This window comes from Tursiops truncatus, chromosome 6 (assembly GCF_011762595.2).
Source record: "Tursiops truncatus isolate mTurTru1 chromosome 6, mTurTru1.mat.Y, whole genome shotgun sequence".
Lineage (NCBI taxonomy): Eukaryota > Metazoa > Chordata > Mammalia > Artiodactyla > Delphinidae > Tursiops > Tursiops truncatus.
The window spans coordinates 108,290,686-108,308,385 of NC_047039.1; the positions used below are offsets into that span (position 1 = coordinate 108,290,686).

A 17,700-nucleotide genomic window follows, 5' to 3' on the forward strand; every position below is an offset into this window, starting at 1 on the left:
CTAAAATCCCTGACCCGTACCTTTGTTTTCCATTGTTTTGTTGTCTTCCCCTGCATTGGCAAGTTTCTTTTCCTAGACATTTGCGAATTATTACCGTCTCAGTCTTTGTCCTCGGGTCAGGACATGTTCTTGAAATGGGTTTTTAGCTGTTCCACACCCCTCCTGCGCCGCCCTTTGTAAAAGGCCGCGTAGGGAGTGGTCTCGTCTATCGACTTTGTGCTCTGAGAATGGAGTATACTTTTTATGAATCGGCTCTGTCCTCTTTCCTGTAGCTAAGCCCCCATAAAGACCTATGTCCCTCCTTTAGGGTATATCTTACTCTGCTAATGAAATCAAAGGCTTTAGGCACTTGGGAGAGATCCAGAAAATACATCCTCACTAGAGTTTAGAATAATAGAACTTTTCTGACCCTGATGATCCCCGCGGAGATCGGTTATTTATACACTTAATTAGACGTTTTCTGTTACTGTTAAGACAAGAATGAGAGGTTTTGGCCTGGATCATAAACACGAGAGCAAAACAGTGGACCAGATCTCTGACTACAGTTGCGTGTTAGCCCTCAGGAGAGTCTCTTCCTCGGGGCGGTCACTGTATCCCCTGGCCTGGCTCTGCGAAGTGACCAGTGTTTCTAGCACAGGAACGTTTACTGCCTTAAGCGTGGCAGACGTCAGGAAAACGAAGGTGAACTAACGCCCTAATTTAATGTGATTTTCCTGCTCTTTCCTTACTGTGATTTTACTCCCGGCCTGGCCTGCTTCCAAGAGCTCTTGAATGACTCCCTAATTTTCCCCACTCAAAGCCTCCGCCGTCACAGCACCCATCGGAGCCGCCGCCTTCCATCCCCGTGGATTAACCCACTAATCCGTGCGTGCTTTTGCTGTGCCCCTCTGTGCAGGACGCGCGTAACTAAGGAGGCCGGCAGCGTGTCTCTGCGTATGAAACAGGTGGAAGAACTGTGAGTAGGCCGGAAGCTCTGCCGAGTGCCGCCCTTGGCTCCCCGTCCATCCTCCCGCTGCCGCTTCTCTTGAAGGCGCTCGTGGGTCCAGGAAGGCGAGGGGCGGGAGGGGCCCGTCTCCGGCAGCAGCTTTCGCTCACAAGGGAAGGGGTTTGGGTGAAGCTGTGTCAGCTGTGGCCGCTTCTCTCGTTGGTTGCTTCTGTGCAGCTGTGTGTTCAGAGTGTTGTTGGTTCCCCTGCTGGTGGCTTTTGTGCTGGACCAGCCGCTCTCAGCAGACCCAGAGGCCGATGATGCCATAGCCCTCAGTAGGCAGGAAACCACATGCCTCGTAAAGTGCTCTGATACTTGGTAATTCGTTCCTTTTTTATTTCACTTCTGGAAGCTTAGAATGGATTCTAGATTTTTTTTTTTTTTTTGGAATTTTAACTCAGTTGTACTAAGTTTGTCATTTTCACATCTCTAAAGATACCAGAAGTTCAGTCTTTTGTATTTTAGTTCCCCAGGGTGAGAGTGTCATTTGAGTCTCTTCATAAGAAACGTTCAGCTAATGAAATGGGATTTATGTGATTTCTCCTTCTGAAGTGGCCAAAACTTTCTGAGAAATAAATGTATTATTTTAGAAACAGTAGAAATTTCCTACTGTTCCGGAGATACTAAAATCCTGTAGGAGGCTGTTTAAGATAGCTCAGCATACCTTCCCCCACCGCCTGGGGGCTGCTGGCAGAATCACACGGCAGGAGAACAAGCCCTCTGTATACATTACGCGCAGCAAGTTCATCTCATCTCGCAGCTGTAGTCGCATGGAGCCTGTGGTGGTGTGCCAAACGCTTGGTTTCGGTCCTTTGTGGTTGTGATGTCAGTGCGCACGTGGCTGGGCATGAGTGTGCCGGGCCACCCAGCCACCCAGTTGTGAACCGTGCCGTGTGTGCTTGTCCCTGAGGTTGTCTGTGGGTGCTCGGGGTCTTCGTCTGCCTTCCGATACTTTGTCACCAGGGCATCATCGTTACCGACTCACAGCCTGGGACCCACATCTTGGAGACAGCTGGTAGTTTGCCACTGTGGGAAGCTAACTGTCTCCCTGCCCCCTCTTGTCACCCTCTCGAATTACATCAGGTACCATTCTTTGCTGGAACTGGGGGAGAAGCGTAAAGGCATGTTGGAGAAGAGTTGTAAGAAGTTTATGCTGTTCCGTGAAGCGAATGAGCTACAGCAGTGGATCAACGAGAAGGAAGCGGCCCTGACGAGCGAGGAGGTCGGCGCAGACCTGGAGCAGGTCGAAGTGCTGCAGAAGAAGTTCGATGACTTCCAGAAGGTACAGAAAGTTGTTCGGGGACTTGGTTCTCTTGATTTTTGCTGCGGATTACCAGAATGAGAATTCAGTGATTATATTCCTTCATTTCTGTAGCCATTTTTAAACGAGTTTAATCGAAACTTTTCTCACACCAGTTTAGTTTTGAGGAAATACATGCAGTTTTTTCTACATGTTGTTTTAAGAACTTTCCTAGGGCTTCCCTGGTGGCGCAATGGTTGAGAGTCTGCCTGCCAGTGCAGGGGACACGGGTTCGAACCCTGGTCTGGGAGGATCCCACATGCCACGGAGCAACAAAGCCCGTGAGCCACAACTACTGAGCCTGCGCGTCTGGCGCCTGTGCTCCGCAGCAGGAGGGACCGTGACAGTGAGAGGCCCGCGCACCGCGATGAAGAGTGGCCCCCTCTCGCCGCAACTAGAGAAGGCCCGTGCCCAGAAACGAAGGCCCAACACAGCCAAAAATAAATAAAAAGATATTAAAAAAAAAAAGAACTTTCCTAAACCTAACATACAAACGTGTAAAAGTAGTTTTTCTAATTGGGGTTAAATTCACGTAACATAGAGTTAACCATTTTAAAGGGTACAATTCAGAAACACTTAGTTCATTCTCAGTGTTGTACTACCATCCCCTCTGTCTAGTTCCAAAACATTTTTTATCACTTTAAAGGAGACCACAGACCCATTAAGCAGCCACTCCTTATCCCCCTCTCCCCTCCCCCCCAGCACCTGGCAGCCACCGAGTTGCTTCTTGTCTCTGGATTTATGTATTCTGGACATTTCCTATAAATGGAATCATAGATCATGTACTTTATGGCTGACAGCTTTCACAGAGCATAATGTTGTCAAGGTTCATCCTTGTAGACGGATCAGTGATCTGTTAACTGTTTATGGCTAATGTTCCATGGTGTGTATATACCACATCTTGTTTATCCATTCCTCAGTTTAAAAGTATTCTTGGGACTTCCCTGGCGGTCCAGTGGTTAAGACTCTGCACTCCCAATGCAGGGAGTGTGGGTTCAATCCCCAGTCAGGGAACTAAGACCCCCGCATGTCGCACGGTATGGCCAAATAAAAAAGTATTCTTATAACCAATTCAGGTGGGTTGAGGGGCTTTTCTCCCAGAGGGGCTAGCACTAAAATTTCATCACAGTTCTGACATGTGTCCTGTCCCCTACAAAGAAAGGTTTTTAAAAAATCTCCAACCAGGGTTTCCCTGGTGGCGCAGTGGTTGAGAGTCCCCCTGCCAATGCAGGGGACACGGGTTCGTGCCCCGGTCCGGGAGGATCCCACATGCCGCTGAGCGGCTGGGCCCGTGAGCCATGGCCGCTGAGCCTGCGCGTCCGGAGCCTGTGCTCCGCAACGGGAGAGGCCACAATGGTGAGAGGCCCGCGTACCGCAAAAAAAAAAAAAAAAAAAAAAAAAAATCTCCAACCAGAATAATGGATTTTTTAAAATTAATTATTTATGGCTGCGTTGGGTCTTTGTTGTTGTGCGTGGGCTTTTCTCTAGTTGCGGCGAGTGGGGGCTACTCTTCGTTGTGGTGCGTGGGCTTCTCGTTGTGGAGCACGGGCTCTAGGTGTGTGGGCTTCAGTAGTTGTGGCACACAGGCTCAGTAGTTACGGCTTGCGGGCTTAGTTGCTCTGCGACATGTGGGATCTTCCTGGACCAGGGCTTCAACCCGTGTCCCCTGCATTGGCAGGTGGATTCTTTTTTCTTTTTTGGCAGGTGGATTCTTAACCACTGCACCATCAAGGGAGTCCCAATAATGGATTATTATTAACTACAGGTAGTTCAGTAAACATGAGACAGACGTCTCCGATGCCCTGCTGTTTTCTTACTTCCTTGGTAGTGACAATCAGCATTTTCTGATTTAGGTGACCGTCAAGGAGTAGAAAAGCTATAAGATACCTATTGGACAGAAATTTATATATTCAAACCATAGTTTATGAGTACCTGTTGCTCTTCTTTGAATTGCTCTTGTGGGTTTTAGTTATTATGTCTTTTTCTTTGAAGGATCTCAAGGCCAATGAGTCACGGCTGAAGGACATTAACAAGGTGGCTGAAGACCTGGAGTCCGAAGGTCTCATGGCGGAGGAGGTGCAGGCAGTGCAGCAGCAGGTGGGGGTCTGGCCCCTGCACGGTGTCTGTTAAGGAAGCAGCTTGGCTCCCCCTTCATCCTGTGTCGCCTAGCACGCGTGTTCCGTAGCACAGGGTGTGGCCAGGGCACTGGTTCTCTGTGTGACCTGCACTGTCTTGGTTACCTTTGACGGGAGGGAAAAACAGCTGTCCTCCTTATGCCCATTAAATATTGTAGAAGTTGTTGAATGTTCCTTTAGCCCTTAACTAGTAATAAATTCATGCAGTCCCTTAAATAAAGAAAAGGTATTACATAGGAACACTTGGTCTCTCTATAGACTTTAAGAAGTTCCTCTGGCCAGTCAGGCTGCCTGTCTTTTTGTAATTCTCTCCAGGTTTGACATGACAGTGATGAGTGTAACTTAGAAGTGTGTATTTTCTCTAATAATAGAACTGGTTTTCTTCTCTGCTTGTAGGAGGTGTACGGCGCGATGCCCAGGGTAAGTGTCTGGTGCCCCGTGTGGAACTTGAACTTGAGAAGGATTAGCTCTTGGGAAGAGGATAAAGTCAAGAGCCTCATAAGTATTTCTGTTCTTGAACCTCGAGAGATGCCTTTCGTGTGTAAAAATCTGTGGAAAATAAATAGCAGGAAAAAAAAAAAAAAGAAAAGAAATAACAGAAGTTGGTCTTTATTGGCCATCCTCCAAAGATCAAGAGTTTTTCTCTGTTCAGTTACCTAGAACTTTTTCCACAGCAATTCTTTTTTTTTTTTTAACATCTTTATTGGAGTGTAATTGCTTTACAGTGGTGTGTTAGTTTCTGCTTTAAAAGTGAATCAGTTATACATACGTTCCCATATCTCTTCCCTCTTGCGTCTCCCTCCCTCCCTCCCTCCCTATCCCACCCCTCCAGGCGGTCACAAACCACCGAGCTGATCTCCCTCCCCAGCAATTCTTTAGGTGCGTTTATCCCTCTTCAAAGAGTCCTCTGAATATGACATAAAGAAACGCTGGACATTTTATTAACTTTCCCCATTGTCTCCATCTCTCCTACTGCATTAAAAAAGGAAGAACTTTTCTCTCCTATTTCTTTGCTTCGTTTCCCTCGAGCAGCCTTGCAGTTTGCTGCCAGCCAGTGTTGAGTTCTGAGTCACAGAGGGAATTGCTGTTCCAGCTGATTTCTCTGTGAACTTCCTGTCGTCCAGAGGGAAGGCTGGGGCTGCTTTGTTTTGTGCACAGTTGCTTGGCTGCCTAAATGCCTCCTTTTTCTTTGAATAGGATGAAACTGATTCCAAGACGGCCTCCCCATGGAAGGTAAGAGCTTCTGTGCAAATTATTATTTCCAAAGGTTTTCCAGGAACAGAAATACTTTACATCCTTTTCTGGCGTGCCTGTTATCTGAGTATTTAGGCTTGTCTGAGCCTGTGGTTGTTTCTGGACTTGTTTGGCCTGGTGTCTTTCTGACCCTGGTGTTGTATTCTTGGAATCTGTCATGCCTTGAAATGGGGTGCTTAATACACAGAAGCAAAATGTCTCCCTGCAGACGCTCAGCACAAATTCAGTTAGGTCGAGTTTATCACGCACTGTCGCTGCCAGGGTATACAGCTGGCCCTCCACATCCTTGGGTCCACATCCTCGGATTCAACCAACCAACAATTGAAAATACTAGCATCCGATCCATGGTTGGTTGAATCCGAGGATGCAGAACCCGCCCATACAGGGCGCCGGCTCCAAGGGACTTGAGCATCTGTGGATTTTAGTACCTCGGGGGGTCCTGGGATCATTCCCTGTTGGGTACCAAGGTTACAGGGGTGACTGCAGTTCACAGAGGTCACACTGCATAGTCAGGCATGGTCCCACCAATAGGACTACAGCCCAAAAGGACACATGATGTGAGGATGAAAAGGAGCGTAAGCTCCACTCATCGTCTGCCTGACCGCTTCCTCCCGGGGCCTAAGAAAGGCTTGAGAGAAGGTCCACATCCGACGAGACACATAAAGGGGGGACAGCAGATGTTTACCAGCTGCAGTGGACATTATTCCAGAGAGATCCAGGGGTGGTGCTTGACCAGGGTGGGCATAACTTCAGGAGGACAGGGGATGAGCTTTTTCACGTGAAGCGTTTATAGCCGTGATTATGGAACTAGTTGCCTAAATGCCAATTCTAGCATCTTTCCTCCTGACCCAGCTCTTCAGGAATATGCCACTCGAGTTATAGACAAGCTAAAAAGAGCAGATTTCTACTTTATGAAAGTACACCTTCCTAAAATCTGAAGAAAGCATGAAAACCTAAAAACAAAAAGTCTCCCCACACCAGTCCCTAGGCTGGTACTTCTCAGCCCTGTCATGAGGTCTGACCTGTTGTGAGGACCTAGGCTGAGAGGGGTTTGTTTCTTTGGCCTCCTTAGCCCTCCAGGCTCTGACCATTCTGCTTATTAAATAGGCTCCAGATTGGCAGGAAGGGGACATTTTACCTTGGATTCAGCTTTCTCCTCTTTTCTCGATCTTAATTTTCGTTGCATAGCAAAATTCAGTCATTGGTGACATGAATGAGCAGCGCCCTTACCTGTCTGATCTCCTGCCAGAGTTTTTCTGGTAACAGGTATTTTTTCAGAAACGCACTCCAGATGACTTGACAAACACCAGTCAGTACCTCCTGTTTCTGAAAAGGATTCGAAACAATGGGTGTCTGCTTTCCGAACCCTGTACGCACCCACACTGGTTGAGCACTTCATTGGGTGTGTCACAGGAACATCCTAGGAGCCTAACTTCCCTGCGTCCAAGCTCAGCTCCTCCTTTTCTTTACATACTTGAAGATTACGAGCATCACAGTGCCTGCCAAGTAGGGTTTCTTTCTGATAAAACTAGGCAGGCTCTGAGATCCCAAGGGGCGTTTGATTTTTAGAAGTGACTACATTGATGAGAAGGAAGCTAACTCGCCAGCGTATTTTCTTTTTCATCTACTAAGGCTGTTGCCCTTAGTTCAAGGGGGATACTGTTAGAAGGAACCACAGTCCAGTAACCATAAACAGAAATGAAATTAGTGGTGTCCTTGACTATTTAAATAGTCCCAGCCGCCAGCATTTATTCAGCTAAGTGTGTTTTCTGGACTGTTCTCCTGTAGTAGGGACAAGAAAAAGACACCAATCAGTAGTCTTTGAGCCTTTTTTTTCCTGTCCAACCAGCCGTTTTAATTGTGGTTTTCACCGCTCTTTTCACTCTTCAAGTAAAATGAATCATTGAGTTGGGTGTGATTGTGCACTTGGGTTTCTGCCTGACTTTCTAGTTGTTGATACTCTCATTGCTGCTCTGCTCAGAAATTTGATGGTACCCTTTTACAGTCATTTTGGTGGACATTTGGAACCTAATTAATAGCACTTGCACCTCAGATTTCTCTCTTAATCAGCAGACACTTGATTAGTTTGCTCTTCTGCTTTCCTCCCCACATAGTCTGCTCGCCTGATGGTTCACACCGTGGCCACCTTTAATTCCATCAAGGTAAGAAACCATGGCAGCTTTCCTTGTCTTCCCCGGTCTCCTTCCTTGTCTCCTTCTCCTGTCTTCAGCAAGGCTCTTGTCCTAATTAGTTGTATGAACTGTAGCACTTGTCACTCTCCTGGGCCCGAGGGTGTCCTGGCCAGGACTCTCTTTACTCTCTTTGTGCAGCAGGAGGCTGTGCTCAGCTTGCCTGGTCCTGGCGATGAGCCTGGTGAGCTCCTTCCCTCACCCCCAGGAGGGCCCGGAGCTGCGAGGAGCGTAGTGTTGGAAGGCAGTCACTGCCTTTCTTGCCTCCTTTCTGGACCCCGAGCTGGCTTGTCTCCCCAGTACAAGGTCCTGCAGCTGCGCTGTGCTCCTTGGGCTGCTGCTGCTGCCCGGCGATGCAGCCGTGCGGGGTGTTGGGGAGCAGTAGGCTTGGGGATTTGTCCACTCGGTGGTTGTTAGGAAGCAGTGCTCTGAGGCAGGCACCAGGCTAGGCGCTGAGAGTGAAGATAAGTCAGCGGCGTCTCTCCTGCTGCTTCCGCGGTGATTGCAAGTCAGGTGTTGGTGGAGTGTTCGCACCGTGGCGTCCGGCGAGCTGTGGCAGGGTCTGGCTTTCTGGACTTTTGCTGTTGTGGCGTGCTCATCGACTGAACTAGGAAGCTTGGAAACAGGAAATCATCTGTGCCCCAGCCTTTCCTTTCACGTTAAGCCACCATTCCTCTGGTTCTGGCCCTTTTCCCAGAGTCTGGTGTGGCTGACACTTTGCTGTCCTCCCCCAGGAGCTGAACGAACGCTGGCGGTCCCTGCAGCAGCTGGCCGAGGAGCGGAGCCAGATCCTGGGCAGCGCCCACGAAGTGCAGAGGTTCCACAGGTGAGGGACGGCCGGGGCTGGCACGGGGGGAGCAGGCCACAGTTGGGTTCATGCCGATGGTAACGGCTGGCTTTTGTCGATGGTTGTGCTCTCGCACCTGGTGGGCGCTCTCAGTCAGTAATGCTAAGCGGATCCATATGTGTTCCTTGCTGTTTAGAGCTTGTTGGGCCACTGACACATGTGCTGGTGCCAGTGAAATGAAGTTTCCCTACTTGACCTGAGGCTAAGGCAGCCGTACTCAGCACTCATTAACTTGAACGCGTGTCCCACCTGCAGAGATGCTGACGAAACCAAGGAGTGGATCGAAGAGAAGAACCAGGCTCTAAACACAGACAATTATGGCCACGACCTGGCCAGTGTCCAAGCCCTGCAGCGCAAGCACGAGGGCTTTGAGAGGGACCTCGCGGCCCTCGGCGACAAGGTGAGAGGACGTGCGTGTGGAGCACTTCCTGCGATTCTGCCCGAGGCTGCGCTCCCTCCTTCCCTGCTGCTCACCACTTTCTTCCCCAGGTGAATTCCCTTGGGGAAACGGCCGAGCGCCTGATCCAGTCCCACCCCGAGTCGGCAGAGGACCTGCAGGAGAAGTGCACCGAGTTGAACCAGGCATGGAGCAGCCTGGGCAAGCGCGCCGACCAGCGCAAGGCCAAGCTGGGCGATTCCCACGACCTGCAGCGCTTCCTCAGCGACTTCCGGTGAGAAGCCGGCTCGCTGGCTCTGGGCCAGAGGGCTTTCTAGCTGGATTAAATGCATGCCTGCATCTAGCACTTAGAAGGCTTAAGCCTGGGAATTCCCTGGAGGCCCAGTGGTTAGGACTTGGTACCTTCACTGCTGGGGGTGTGGGTTCAATCACTGGTTGGGGAACTGAGATCCCACGAGCCACACATCAAAAAAAAAAAAAAAAAAAAAACTTAATCCTAAAGAAAAGCATTTGCGTTTGAAGCTGTAGAAAACTTAACCACAGCTACTGTCTGTAAGAACCTGTTTTTCTGTAGGGTGAGAAGATCTTAGTTATAAACCTGTTCATTCTTCCTCTGAGGAATTCTTGAGTTTTTCTTTTCTTATTATTTCAATAAGACAAACAAGAAGCTTTGAAATACTTTGCCTGGAGTTCTAGCCCCATTCGGTAGATTAACTAGATTAACCCCAAGTAGCCCTCTGAGATAAGAATTATGTAGTTCTCTCTTTTCCTGGGCAGAAGGCCTGCTTGCCAGGTAGCGTAACAGCCATTCCTCTGTGGATCTGGTTTCCAGGGACCTCATGTCTTGGATCAATGGAATCCGAGGGTTGGTGTCCTCAGACGAGCTAGCCAAGGATGTCACCGGAGCCGAGGCCCTGCTGGAGCGACACCAGGTAGGTGGGCCTGCGGAGCAGCGGAGACGTGGCTGCCCTGCCAGGCTGGGAGGGCCTTTGCAGCTGACGTGAGAGTGGGCAGCTCCTGCCGGTACCTAATCCCTTCCCTCCTCTTGGCAGGAGCACCGGACGGAAATTGACGCCAGGGCTGGCACTTTCCAGGCATTCGAGCAGTTTGGGCAGCAGCTGTTGGCCCATGGGCACTATGCCAGCCCCGAGATCAAGGAGAAACTGCATATTCTAGATCAGGAGCGTGCGGACCTGGAGAAGGCCTGGGTCCAGCGCAGGATGATGTTGGATCAGTGCCTTGAATTGCAGGTACACGTGCTGGACAGTAGCTTCCTGTTTGCTGCAGGGTTTCTGGCCAGGTAGCTCGTCGCCACAGGCTCTGTCTTCTCACCTGCCCGTCCCCTCTTCAGCTGTTCCACCGGGACTGCGAGCAGGCTGAGAGCTGGATGGCTGCCCGGGAGGCCTTCCTGAGTACCGAAGACAAAGGGGACTCGCTGGACAGCGTGGAGGCTCTCATCAAAAAACACGAGGACTTCGACAAAGCCATTAACGTCCAGGTGAGGCCTTCGTACCTTTCCAGGTTGACATCTTCGGTCTCTGTGTTGGCGTATTCTCCTTTCCCTTCTCAGTGACAAGAGAAAAAAATAGTTATTGTTTGCTTAACTCAGCTGCAGAGCTTTGGCAGCAGCATCCTCAAATTAAAATACTTGGCGTTGACTACAGAGGAAGCTGCGTAGTCCCCATCGGGTCCAGTGCAGAGCTGTGCATTCTAGGAAAAGTGACGTGCATTAATAGTTTTTTAAACTTTATATATAAATTCTGGCACTTCTGAGGTTTTGTTTGTTCGTTTGAGGCATACTTTTAAAAATGTTCATGTTATCCAATTTGTGTCTTTTTTTATGTTATTTATTTTTGGCTGCGTTGGGTCTTCGTTGCTGCGCACAGGCTTTCTCTAGTTGCGGAGAGTGGGGGGCTACTCTTCATTGCGGTGCGCGGGCTTCTCACTGCAGTGGCTTCTCTCGTTGTGGAGCACGTGGTCTCGGCCAGTGGGCTTCAGAAGTTGTGGCGCACGGGCTTAGTTGCTCCGCAGCATGTGGGATCTTCCCGGACCAGAGCTCAAACCTGTGTCCCCTGCATTGGCAGGCGGATTCTTAACCACTGCGCCACCAGGGAAGTCCCATTTCTGAGGTTTTAATAACAGAGATGCCACAGGGAAAAATTTTTATACCGAAAGGGAAGAAAAACAAACTTATGGGTAGGTAAGTGAATCCATGAACGTAAACTAGAAAGATGCAAAACTCCTTGGCTTAGAAACCATTTTGTTGAAAATCGGACAGTGTTTTCTTATGAAACCTAATCTTGTACGTGACCTCTGCTGGTGCTCAAGCCCCGGCCCCACCCCAGCGTGACCTGGAATCTTCTTGAGTTAAACTCTACTCTAATAATGATTGAAATCAAGCTTTCCTCTGGCTTTTTACACTCCTGCTTCTAGAGTGTCAGTGTATTCTGATCGTATCACCAGCTAGTCACCCAAAATAACCATTCTCTTCTCGAGACCTACAGTCCAGGCGAGGCAGAGTCGTCTTGCCCGCCTTGACCTCACGCCTCTTGTTTGCCGACAGGAGGAGAAGATCGCCGCCCTGCAGTCCTTTGCCGACCAGCTCATCGCCGGCGGCCACTACGCCAAAGGCGACATCTCCAGCCGGCGCAACGAGGTTCTGGACAGGTGGGTGGTCTGTGCAGCCGACGGGTCTTGCCGCCCTTGTGTGAGCGGCCCAGCCTGTCTAGTTCTGTGGGGTGCTCACCTTTGCTCTCGGTTTCACTTTCTCAGGTGGCGACGTCTGAAAGCCCAGATGATTGAGAAGAGGTCAAAGCTGGGAGAATCGCAGACTCTCCAACAGTTCAGCCGGGATGTGGATGAGATTGAGGCTTGGATCAGTGAAAAATTACAGACTGCAAGTGATGAGTCATATAAGGATCCTACCAACATCCAGGTGAGCTGAACAGATGAGCTGTTTATCTCCAAAGTAGCCTATGTTATTGAGTAGATCTTGTTAAAATAAGGTATCTTTAAAAGAGGGAGATACCTCTAAGACAACTTCCTCGTACCCTCAGTGATGCCGAGAAAAAGTATCTTAATAAGATGAACCGGTGGGAAAGCCTCACTTAAATGATGAGAGCCGTTTCAGAAGCCGCTTTCCTCATTTGCCTCTGTTGAAACCGTGTCTGCTATTAAAGCGTCTGCAGAAAAGGCCCCCTTGTATTTGCTGTTCCTGAATGCTCACCTTCCCAGGGGAAGTACGACAGCAAAATGAGTTTCTGTTGAATAGCTGATGTGCATATTCACATTAAGTGTACTGAACTCTCGTTATTTTAATTTATTTTTGTAGCTTTCCAAGCTGCTGGTAAGTTTTATGTTTTTTTTTTAAGAGTTCTAGTTAAACGAGCTCCAGTGTTTGTGCTCTTGTGTGTAGATTCTCGCAATTGTAGATTCTGCCGGTGTCGCCTCATCCATGCTTTTCATTTCTAATCATCCATCAGCCTCCATTCAAGTGTCCCCATGGGATGTGGCTTTCTCTGTTGTAATTAGCCTGCAGCCCTTCGCTCCCCCTCCCCCTCCTAATTTATCACTTAGGCAGGTTGTGCACAGTGTTTGATCTGGGGGGCAGTAGCTGACTGCTTTCTTTTAAGAGGTGTGCTTCTTTTAAAAAATGAAGTCGCTTTTTCTGCGTAAACTTGGGTTCCTCTTGCTCTGGGCTCGTGGCTCTCGGTGGACTAGGGCAGGGCCAGGTGTGAGAGTTTCGTTGCCCACGCAGTCTGGCATCCAGAAGTGCTGGCCACTGGAGAGGGACAGCTGGAGATCCACAGAGAGGCAGGTGATCTGCTTCCTAAGTCTAAGAGGAACTGGGGGTGAGAGGTTAAGATAAAAGTGAACATTACCCAAGGGGCAGGGAAAGAGACTTTCCAGTCAAAGCGTAGCTTAGAAGTTGCCTAAATGGTTGGAAGAAATGAAGAAATAGAATGGATGGGAGTTGAGCCAAAGAACGATCAGAACAAGAAACAGAAGAAGAGGGGCTTTTGTCAGGATGCGTGGGCATTTGAGACTTTTTGTTTCTGTAGTTGGGCTTGGGCGCAGAGTTGGTGCAGGGACGCTTCAGGTTGGTGCTGCATTTCGCCAGCCACATGGCTCCATCTTTTGACAGTTGCTGCCCCTGAAATGAAACATTTGATGCAGAATCCTTCCCCAGTTGTACTGCTTTTTTCCTTTTAGTTCTTTTTTCCCCATATCACATTCTTGCCTGCAGCCCCGCATTTCTCACCCACCCAGAACTGCCCCACAGCTGCGTCCTCCCACTTGTCTCCCGTGGTGCCCCCCAGCCTCAGATGCCCATCATCCTCCCAGCCCTCTCTTCTAGCAAAAAGAAATTCTTACCTACAGTCAAGCCTGGATTTTGACAAATCCAGCAGGTTTGATTGATTGCAGCTGCCAGATGAGAAGCCGGCAAAGCCAGGGTTTGCGGCAGCTTCTTCTCTGTCGACGGAGGGGAGGCTGGCCCTCGGACACCTTGTTTCATAGTGCCTGCCACCTTAGGTGATGAGAGGGCCGTATGTGTGTCACTAGTTAGAGCTGCTTTCCACTAAGGAGAAAGCCGTGGGTGGAAATTGATGCACAAGTAGATCCAAAACTACAGTTGGCCGTTACCAGCTCCTGCAAAATGTTAGAAAGTGTATAATTCTAGGATTTCACTCACAGATAGCTAGTCCAGCTGACTTAGGAGTTGACACAGTTCACCTCCTGAGCTGGTGCATTTCCTTCCTCCAAGCTCGGACCTTCTGCTGAACTTCCATCAGACTGAGCCCTAAAGTATTTCGCACAGATTCTGTGATGACCTTCTGTAAAAATGTTGACACTTGCCCCTAGTTCCTCGAGTCTGCTACCACTCCCTCCCTTCTGAGAACCCCTTCTCCCTGAAAAGACAGAGCCTAGCAGGACCTGGTTTCGAAAGGTTGTGGCAGGGTTTCTTTGGTGTTTTCAGAGCAAGCACCAGAAGCATCAGGCCTTCGAAGCAGAACTGCATGCCAATGCGGACCGGATTCGAGGGGTTATCGACATGGGCAACTCCCTCATTGACCGCGGGGCCTGTGCCGGCAGCGAGGACGCCGTCAAGGTACGCCGTCCCCCAGTTCCCCTCCTCCTGGCCCGGGAAGAAGAGGGGGCTGGATTTGACTTTCAGCTTTACCGTCAGCTTGATGATGACTCTAGAATGCAGTCTTAGGAGAATAAACAGACGACTTCTGGCTGCGTTGCTGAGGGGATGCTAGTGAGAGTGGCTCCTGTGAGCATCTTCCGTCCTCCTCTGTGAGGGGCGTCAGGTCGGCTTCCAGAGAGGGCGCTGACCGTGGAGTTGGCCATGTCCAACGGCCCTCTTCTCTTGCCCAGGCCCGGCTGGCCGCCTTAGCTGACCAGTGGCAGTTCCTGGTGCAGAAGTCGGCTGAGAAGAGCCAGAAGCTGAAAGAAGCCAACAAGCAGCAGAACTTCAACACTGGGATCAAGGACTTCGACTTCTGGCTCTCTGAGGTGAGGCCACGGGGCTTCCCTTCCCCACTGGAGGATTCCGTGGAAAGGCAGGGCTCTCCCGACGTCCCTTTTAACAGAAATCATCATCAAGTGTGAGCTGTGTACTCTGAGGGATTTGTAGTCAGAGGGAGGGAATGTTTACACAAGAGAGAGCTTATCTCTGGTTGGACATGGGTCACTTGTTTCCATAGGAAAATGCAAACAGGAGTGGGTGGTGGGGTCTGTGTGCAGGCCGCTGTCACGGTGCCCAGATAGAAACCAGAACCAAAGAGCCCGGAGTCCAGAGTTAGTCCTGCGCTCTCTGTAGACTGTTTGGAGAGTACAGAAAGTAAAAAGAAATAAAACATTTTTAAAGACCACTATTCTGTATCTCTCTGGTCTACACCTATTTCCGTGACTTTTTGTGTAACAGTTCTTTCATGTGTATTTGAGCTCATGACGTAATTTTTCATCAGTACGTATTGGTGGTGGTATTTCAAGTCATGAAAAGTCTTCCTGAACATTTGAATAACTGCCTTAGACCATCACAGAGTTAGGCCATAATTTAACCATTCCCATACTGTTGGCCACACTTGGTGCTCCCAGCTTTGGGGGGTACGTTTTGCTGCAGTGAACATCTCTGTACATTAGTCTTTGCCCAAGCTGCTGCCTCTCTGCCCAGGGGAGGGTCCACGCCAAGCTGGCACAGCAGCAGCGTGTGGTAGGGAAGTTCAGCTGTCCAGACGGGGGAGCCTGGGGGACGAGTGGGCATCCTGGGTTTGCCAGGACAAGGGATGCGCTCCAGATGGCAGCCTTCCCTTTCATGTTTCATTGCCAGGTGGAAGCCCTGCTGGCCTCTGAGGATTATGGCAAAGACCTGGCTTCTGTGAACAACCTGCTAAAAAAACATCAACTGCTGGAGGCGGACATCTCTGCCCATGAGGTAAGCAGAGGGGGCGCCAGGCCGGGCTTGGGACACGGCCGCGCGTGACTCTAAGGCACCTGGTGCATTCGGGGAAGGACAGTGGTGTTCATCCCTTAAAGCCAAGGTGCTCAAACGCTGTGGTCTCGGGGCCATTTTGTACTCTGAACTATTATTGAGAGCCCCTAGGAGAGTTAGTTATGTGGGTTTTATCTATTAGAATTTGCCATTATTAAAAATTAAATTTTTAGAGTTAAATTTTTTAAAACAATTTCAAAAACATTAAAAAATAATTTCAAAAGGTTACCTACTGTATAATTTCATTTATATGATATTCTCAAAATGACAGATTATAGAGATGGAGAACAGATACGTGGTTGCCAGGAGTTAGGGACAGGGTAGGGGTACAACTGTAAAGACGATACGGAAGTTCCTTTGTGCTCTCAGAACAAGGTCCATATCTTGATCTTGGCGGTAGTTACGTAAATCTACGCATACGATAAAACTGCATGGAAATACTTGCACATACTCAGGGACACACAAATGCATATAAAAATTGGTGAAATCTGAATAAGGTCTATGAATTGTAGCAATGTAAGAAAACTGAGAAAAATGTGTTAATTCGTTTAAAATAATAAACCCATCATCACAAGTTAACATAAGTAACATTTTTTATGTATAATGTCTCTGTTTTTCCAAAAACAAAAATATAGCAAGAAGAGTCACACTGGTTACATTTTTTGCAAATCTCTTTGATGTCCAGCTTGATAGAAGACAGCTGGATTCTTAGAGCTGCTTCTGAATTCAGTTTGTTGTGTGTGATGAAAATACAGCCTCACACAGGTAGAGGAGGGAGTAGTATTTTAATTCAGATAATTGTCGATACTTTCTGATACTACATCCAGCTCAGTAGGTGGTAGTTTCTAAAGGTTAGTTGGAAAGTGGACTCGGAAACACTGTCAGCTTTTCATACTGTTTATATGTAAATCCACTGGTCCATCCTGGACTTTGAATGGATCATTTACTCACGCCTGAGGTTACAGAATCATTAGGGAAGTGTTGATTCGCAGAGTTCAGATCTTCTAAATGTTGACACGTGTCTATATGGTATCAAACATCACGTTCGTTAACATCACAGCCAGTCTCAACGGAAAAATCTACACGTATCGGGAAGCTGTCAGGCTCACGGAGGTGGATGCCAATTTTCCAAAATTCTAATTTCCTCATGAAAGTTTGAATTTTATCATTAGCAAACTCAGTTTTCCTTAAAGTGACAGGTTCACTTTATTCATTGTCGACAAAGTATTTGTCAGCTCCCAAAGTCAGAATGACCATAGATTGTCCGTTGGCCGTTCTTTCAAGTGAAACTGAGGTTCCGTGGAAGAAGTGGCCAGTTCAGCTCGGAACGTGCGCTTCTCCTCAGCGCAGTCATTGAACTTCGGCACTCGGCGGAAGTGCTTCGTGTGGGTTCCCCGTTTTATCAGACAGGATATTAAAACGACACGTACTCAAAGATGGAGACTTAATAAAATTAACAGCCTTGCTGCTTGTTTAAGGATGTTCTTAGGTGAAACAGCGATTTCTACTGGGAGTGCGTGGCAGTGAAGAGTTGGATTTCTGCTCGTAGTTTGTCACTGCCTTGAGCAGCGCCACCCCTACCCTGGATTTTGCACCATCGGTGCAAATGTTCACACAGTAAAAAAGGCAGATCATGTTTTTGTATTGTTATGAAAGTAGTTTTGATCTCTTAGAACTCTCGGGGTCCACATACCACACTCAGAGTAACCTGAATAAATCTTAAACCAACCCGTCAGTGAAGAAGTCCCGAGTTCTGATTTACGAGCAGATATTCGTGGGTGCCCCAGATCTCTGACCCCTCCATCGTGTCCCCTGCCCAGGATCGCCTGAAGGACCTGAATAGCCAGGCAGACAGCCTGATGACCAGCAGTGCCTTCGACACCTCCCAAGTGAAGGACAAGCGGGACACCATCAACGGCCGTTTCCAGAAGATCAAGAGCATGGCGGCCTCCCGGCGAGCCAGGCTGAACGAGTCCCACCGCCTGCACCAGTTCTTCCGGGACATGGACGACGAGGAGTCCTGGATCAAGTACGCACCCTGCTCCGGGTGCCCTCGGAGCCTTTCACGGAGGGCGTTAGGAACCCCGGGCTTAT

General features: G+C 48.9%; 1 protein-coding gene and 1 long non-coding RNA gene across 10 annotated transcripts in view; one reads left to right on the plus strand and one right to left on the minus strand.

The window, feature by feature from the left end:
- SPTAN1 (spectrin alpha, non-erythrocytic 1) overlaps nucleotides 1-17,700 on the plus strand; it is a 60,718-nt gene that overhangs the window by 30,204 nt on the left and 12,814 nt on the right. For 2 of the 9 annotated variants that reach the window (XM_019949186.3, XM_019949188.2), the window contains exons 23-41: nucleotides 896-955; nucleotides 2,069-2,267; nucleotides 4,278-4,382; nucleotides 4,817-4,840; nucleotides 5,618-5,653; nucleotides 7,789-7,836; nucleotides 8,598-8,689; nucleotides 8,966-9,110; nucleotides 9,200-9,381; nucleotides 9,940-10,039; nucleotides 10,160-10,357; nucleotides 10,459-10,605; nucleotides 11,671-11,774; nucleotides 11,880-12,042; nucleotides 12,439-12,453; nucleotides 14,086-14,217; nucleotides 14,490-14,627; nucleotides 15,445-15,549; nucleotides 17,427-17,635. In XM_019949186.3, the coding sequence (XP_019804745.1) occupies nucleotides 896-955; nucleotides 2,069-2,267; nucleotides 4,278-4,382; nucleotides 4,817-4,840; nucleotides 5,618-5,653; nucleotides 7,789-7,836; nucleotides 8,598-8,689; nucleotides 8,966-9,110; nucleotides 9,200-9,381; nucleotides 9,940-10,039; nucleotides 10,160-10,357; nucleotides 10,459-10,605; nucleotides 11,671-11,774; nucleotides 11,880-12,042; nucleotides 12,439-12,453; nucleotides 14,086-14,217; nucleotides 14,490-14,627; nucleotides 15,445-15,549; nucleotides 17,427-17,635 (2,202 nt within the window). The remainder of the gene's footprint in view (nucleotides 1-895; nucleotides 956-2,068; nucleotides 2,268-4,277; nucleotides 4,383-4,816; nucleotides 4,841-5,617; nucleotides 5,654-7,788; nucleotides 7,837-8,597; nucleotides 8,690-8,965; nucleotides 9,111-9,199; nucleotides 9,382-9,939; nucleotides 10,040-10,159; nucleotides 10,358-10,458; nucleotides 10,606-11,670; nucleotides 11,775-11,879; nucleotides 12,043-12,438; nucleotides 12,454-14,085; nucleotides 14,218-14,489; nucleotides 14,628-15,444; nucleotides 15,550-17,426; nucleotides 17,636-17,700) is intronic. The other 7 variants (XM_019949187.3, XM_073806683.1, XM_019949191.2 and 4 more) reach the window with 4 other exon arrangements.
- On the minus strand, nucleotides 5,120-14,086 carry LOC141279012 (uncharacterized). Its single transcript, XR_012332691.1, has 2 exons — nucleotides 13,482-14,086; nucleotides 5,120-13,260 (listed from the first exon to the last, which is right to left on the minus strand). It is a non-coding gene; the product is annotated as an uncharacterized lncRNA (long non-coding RNA).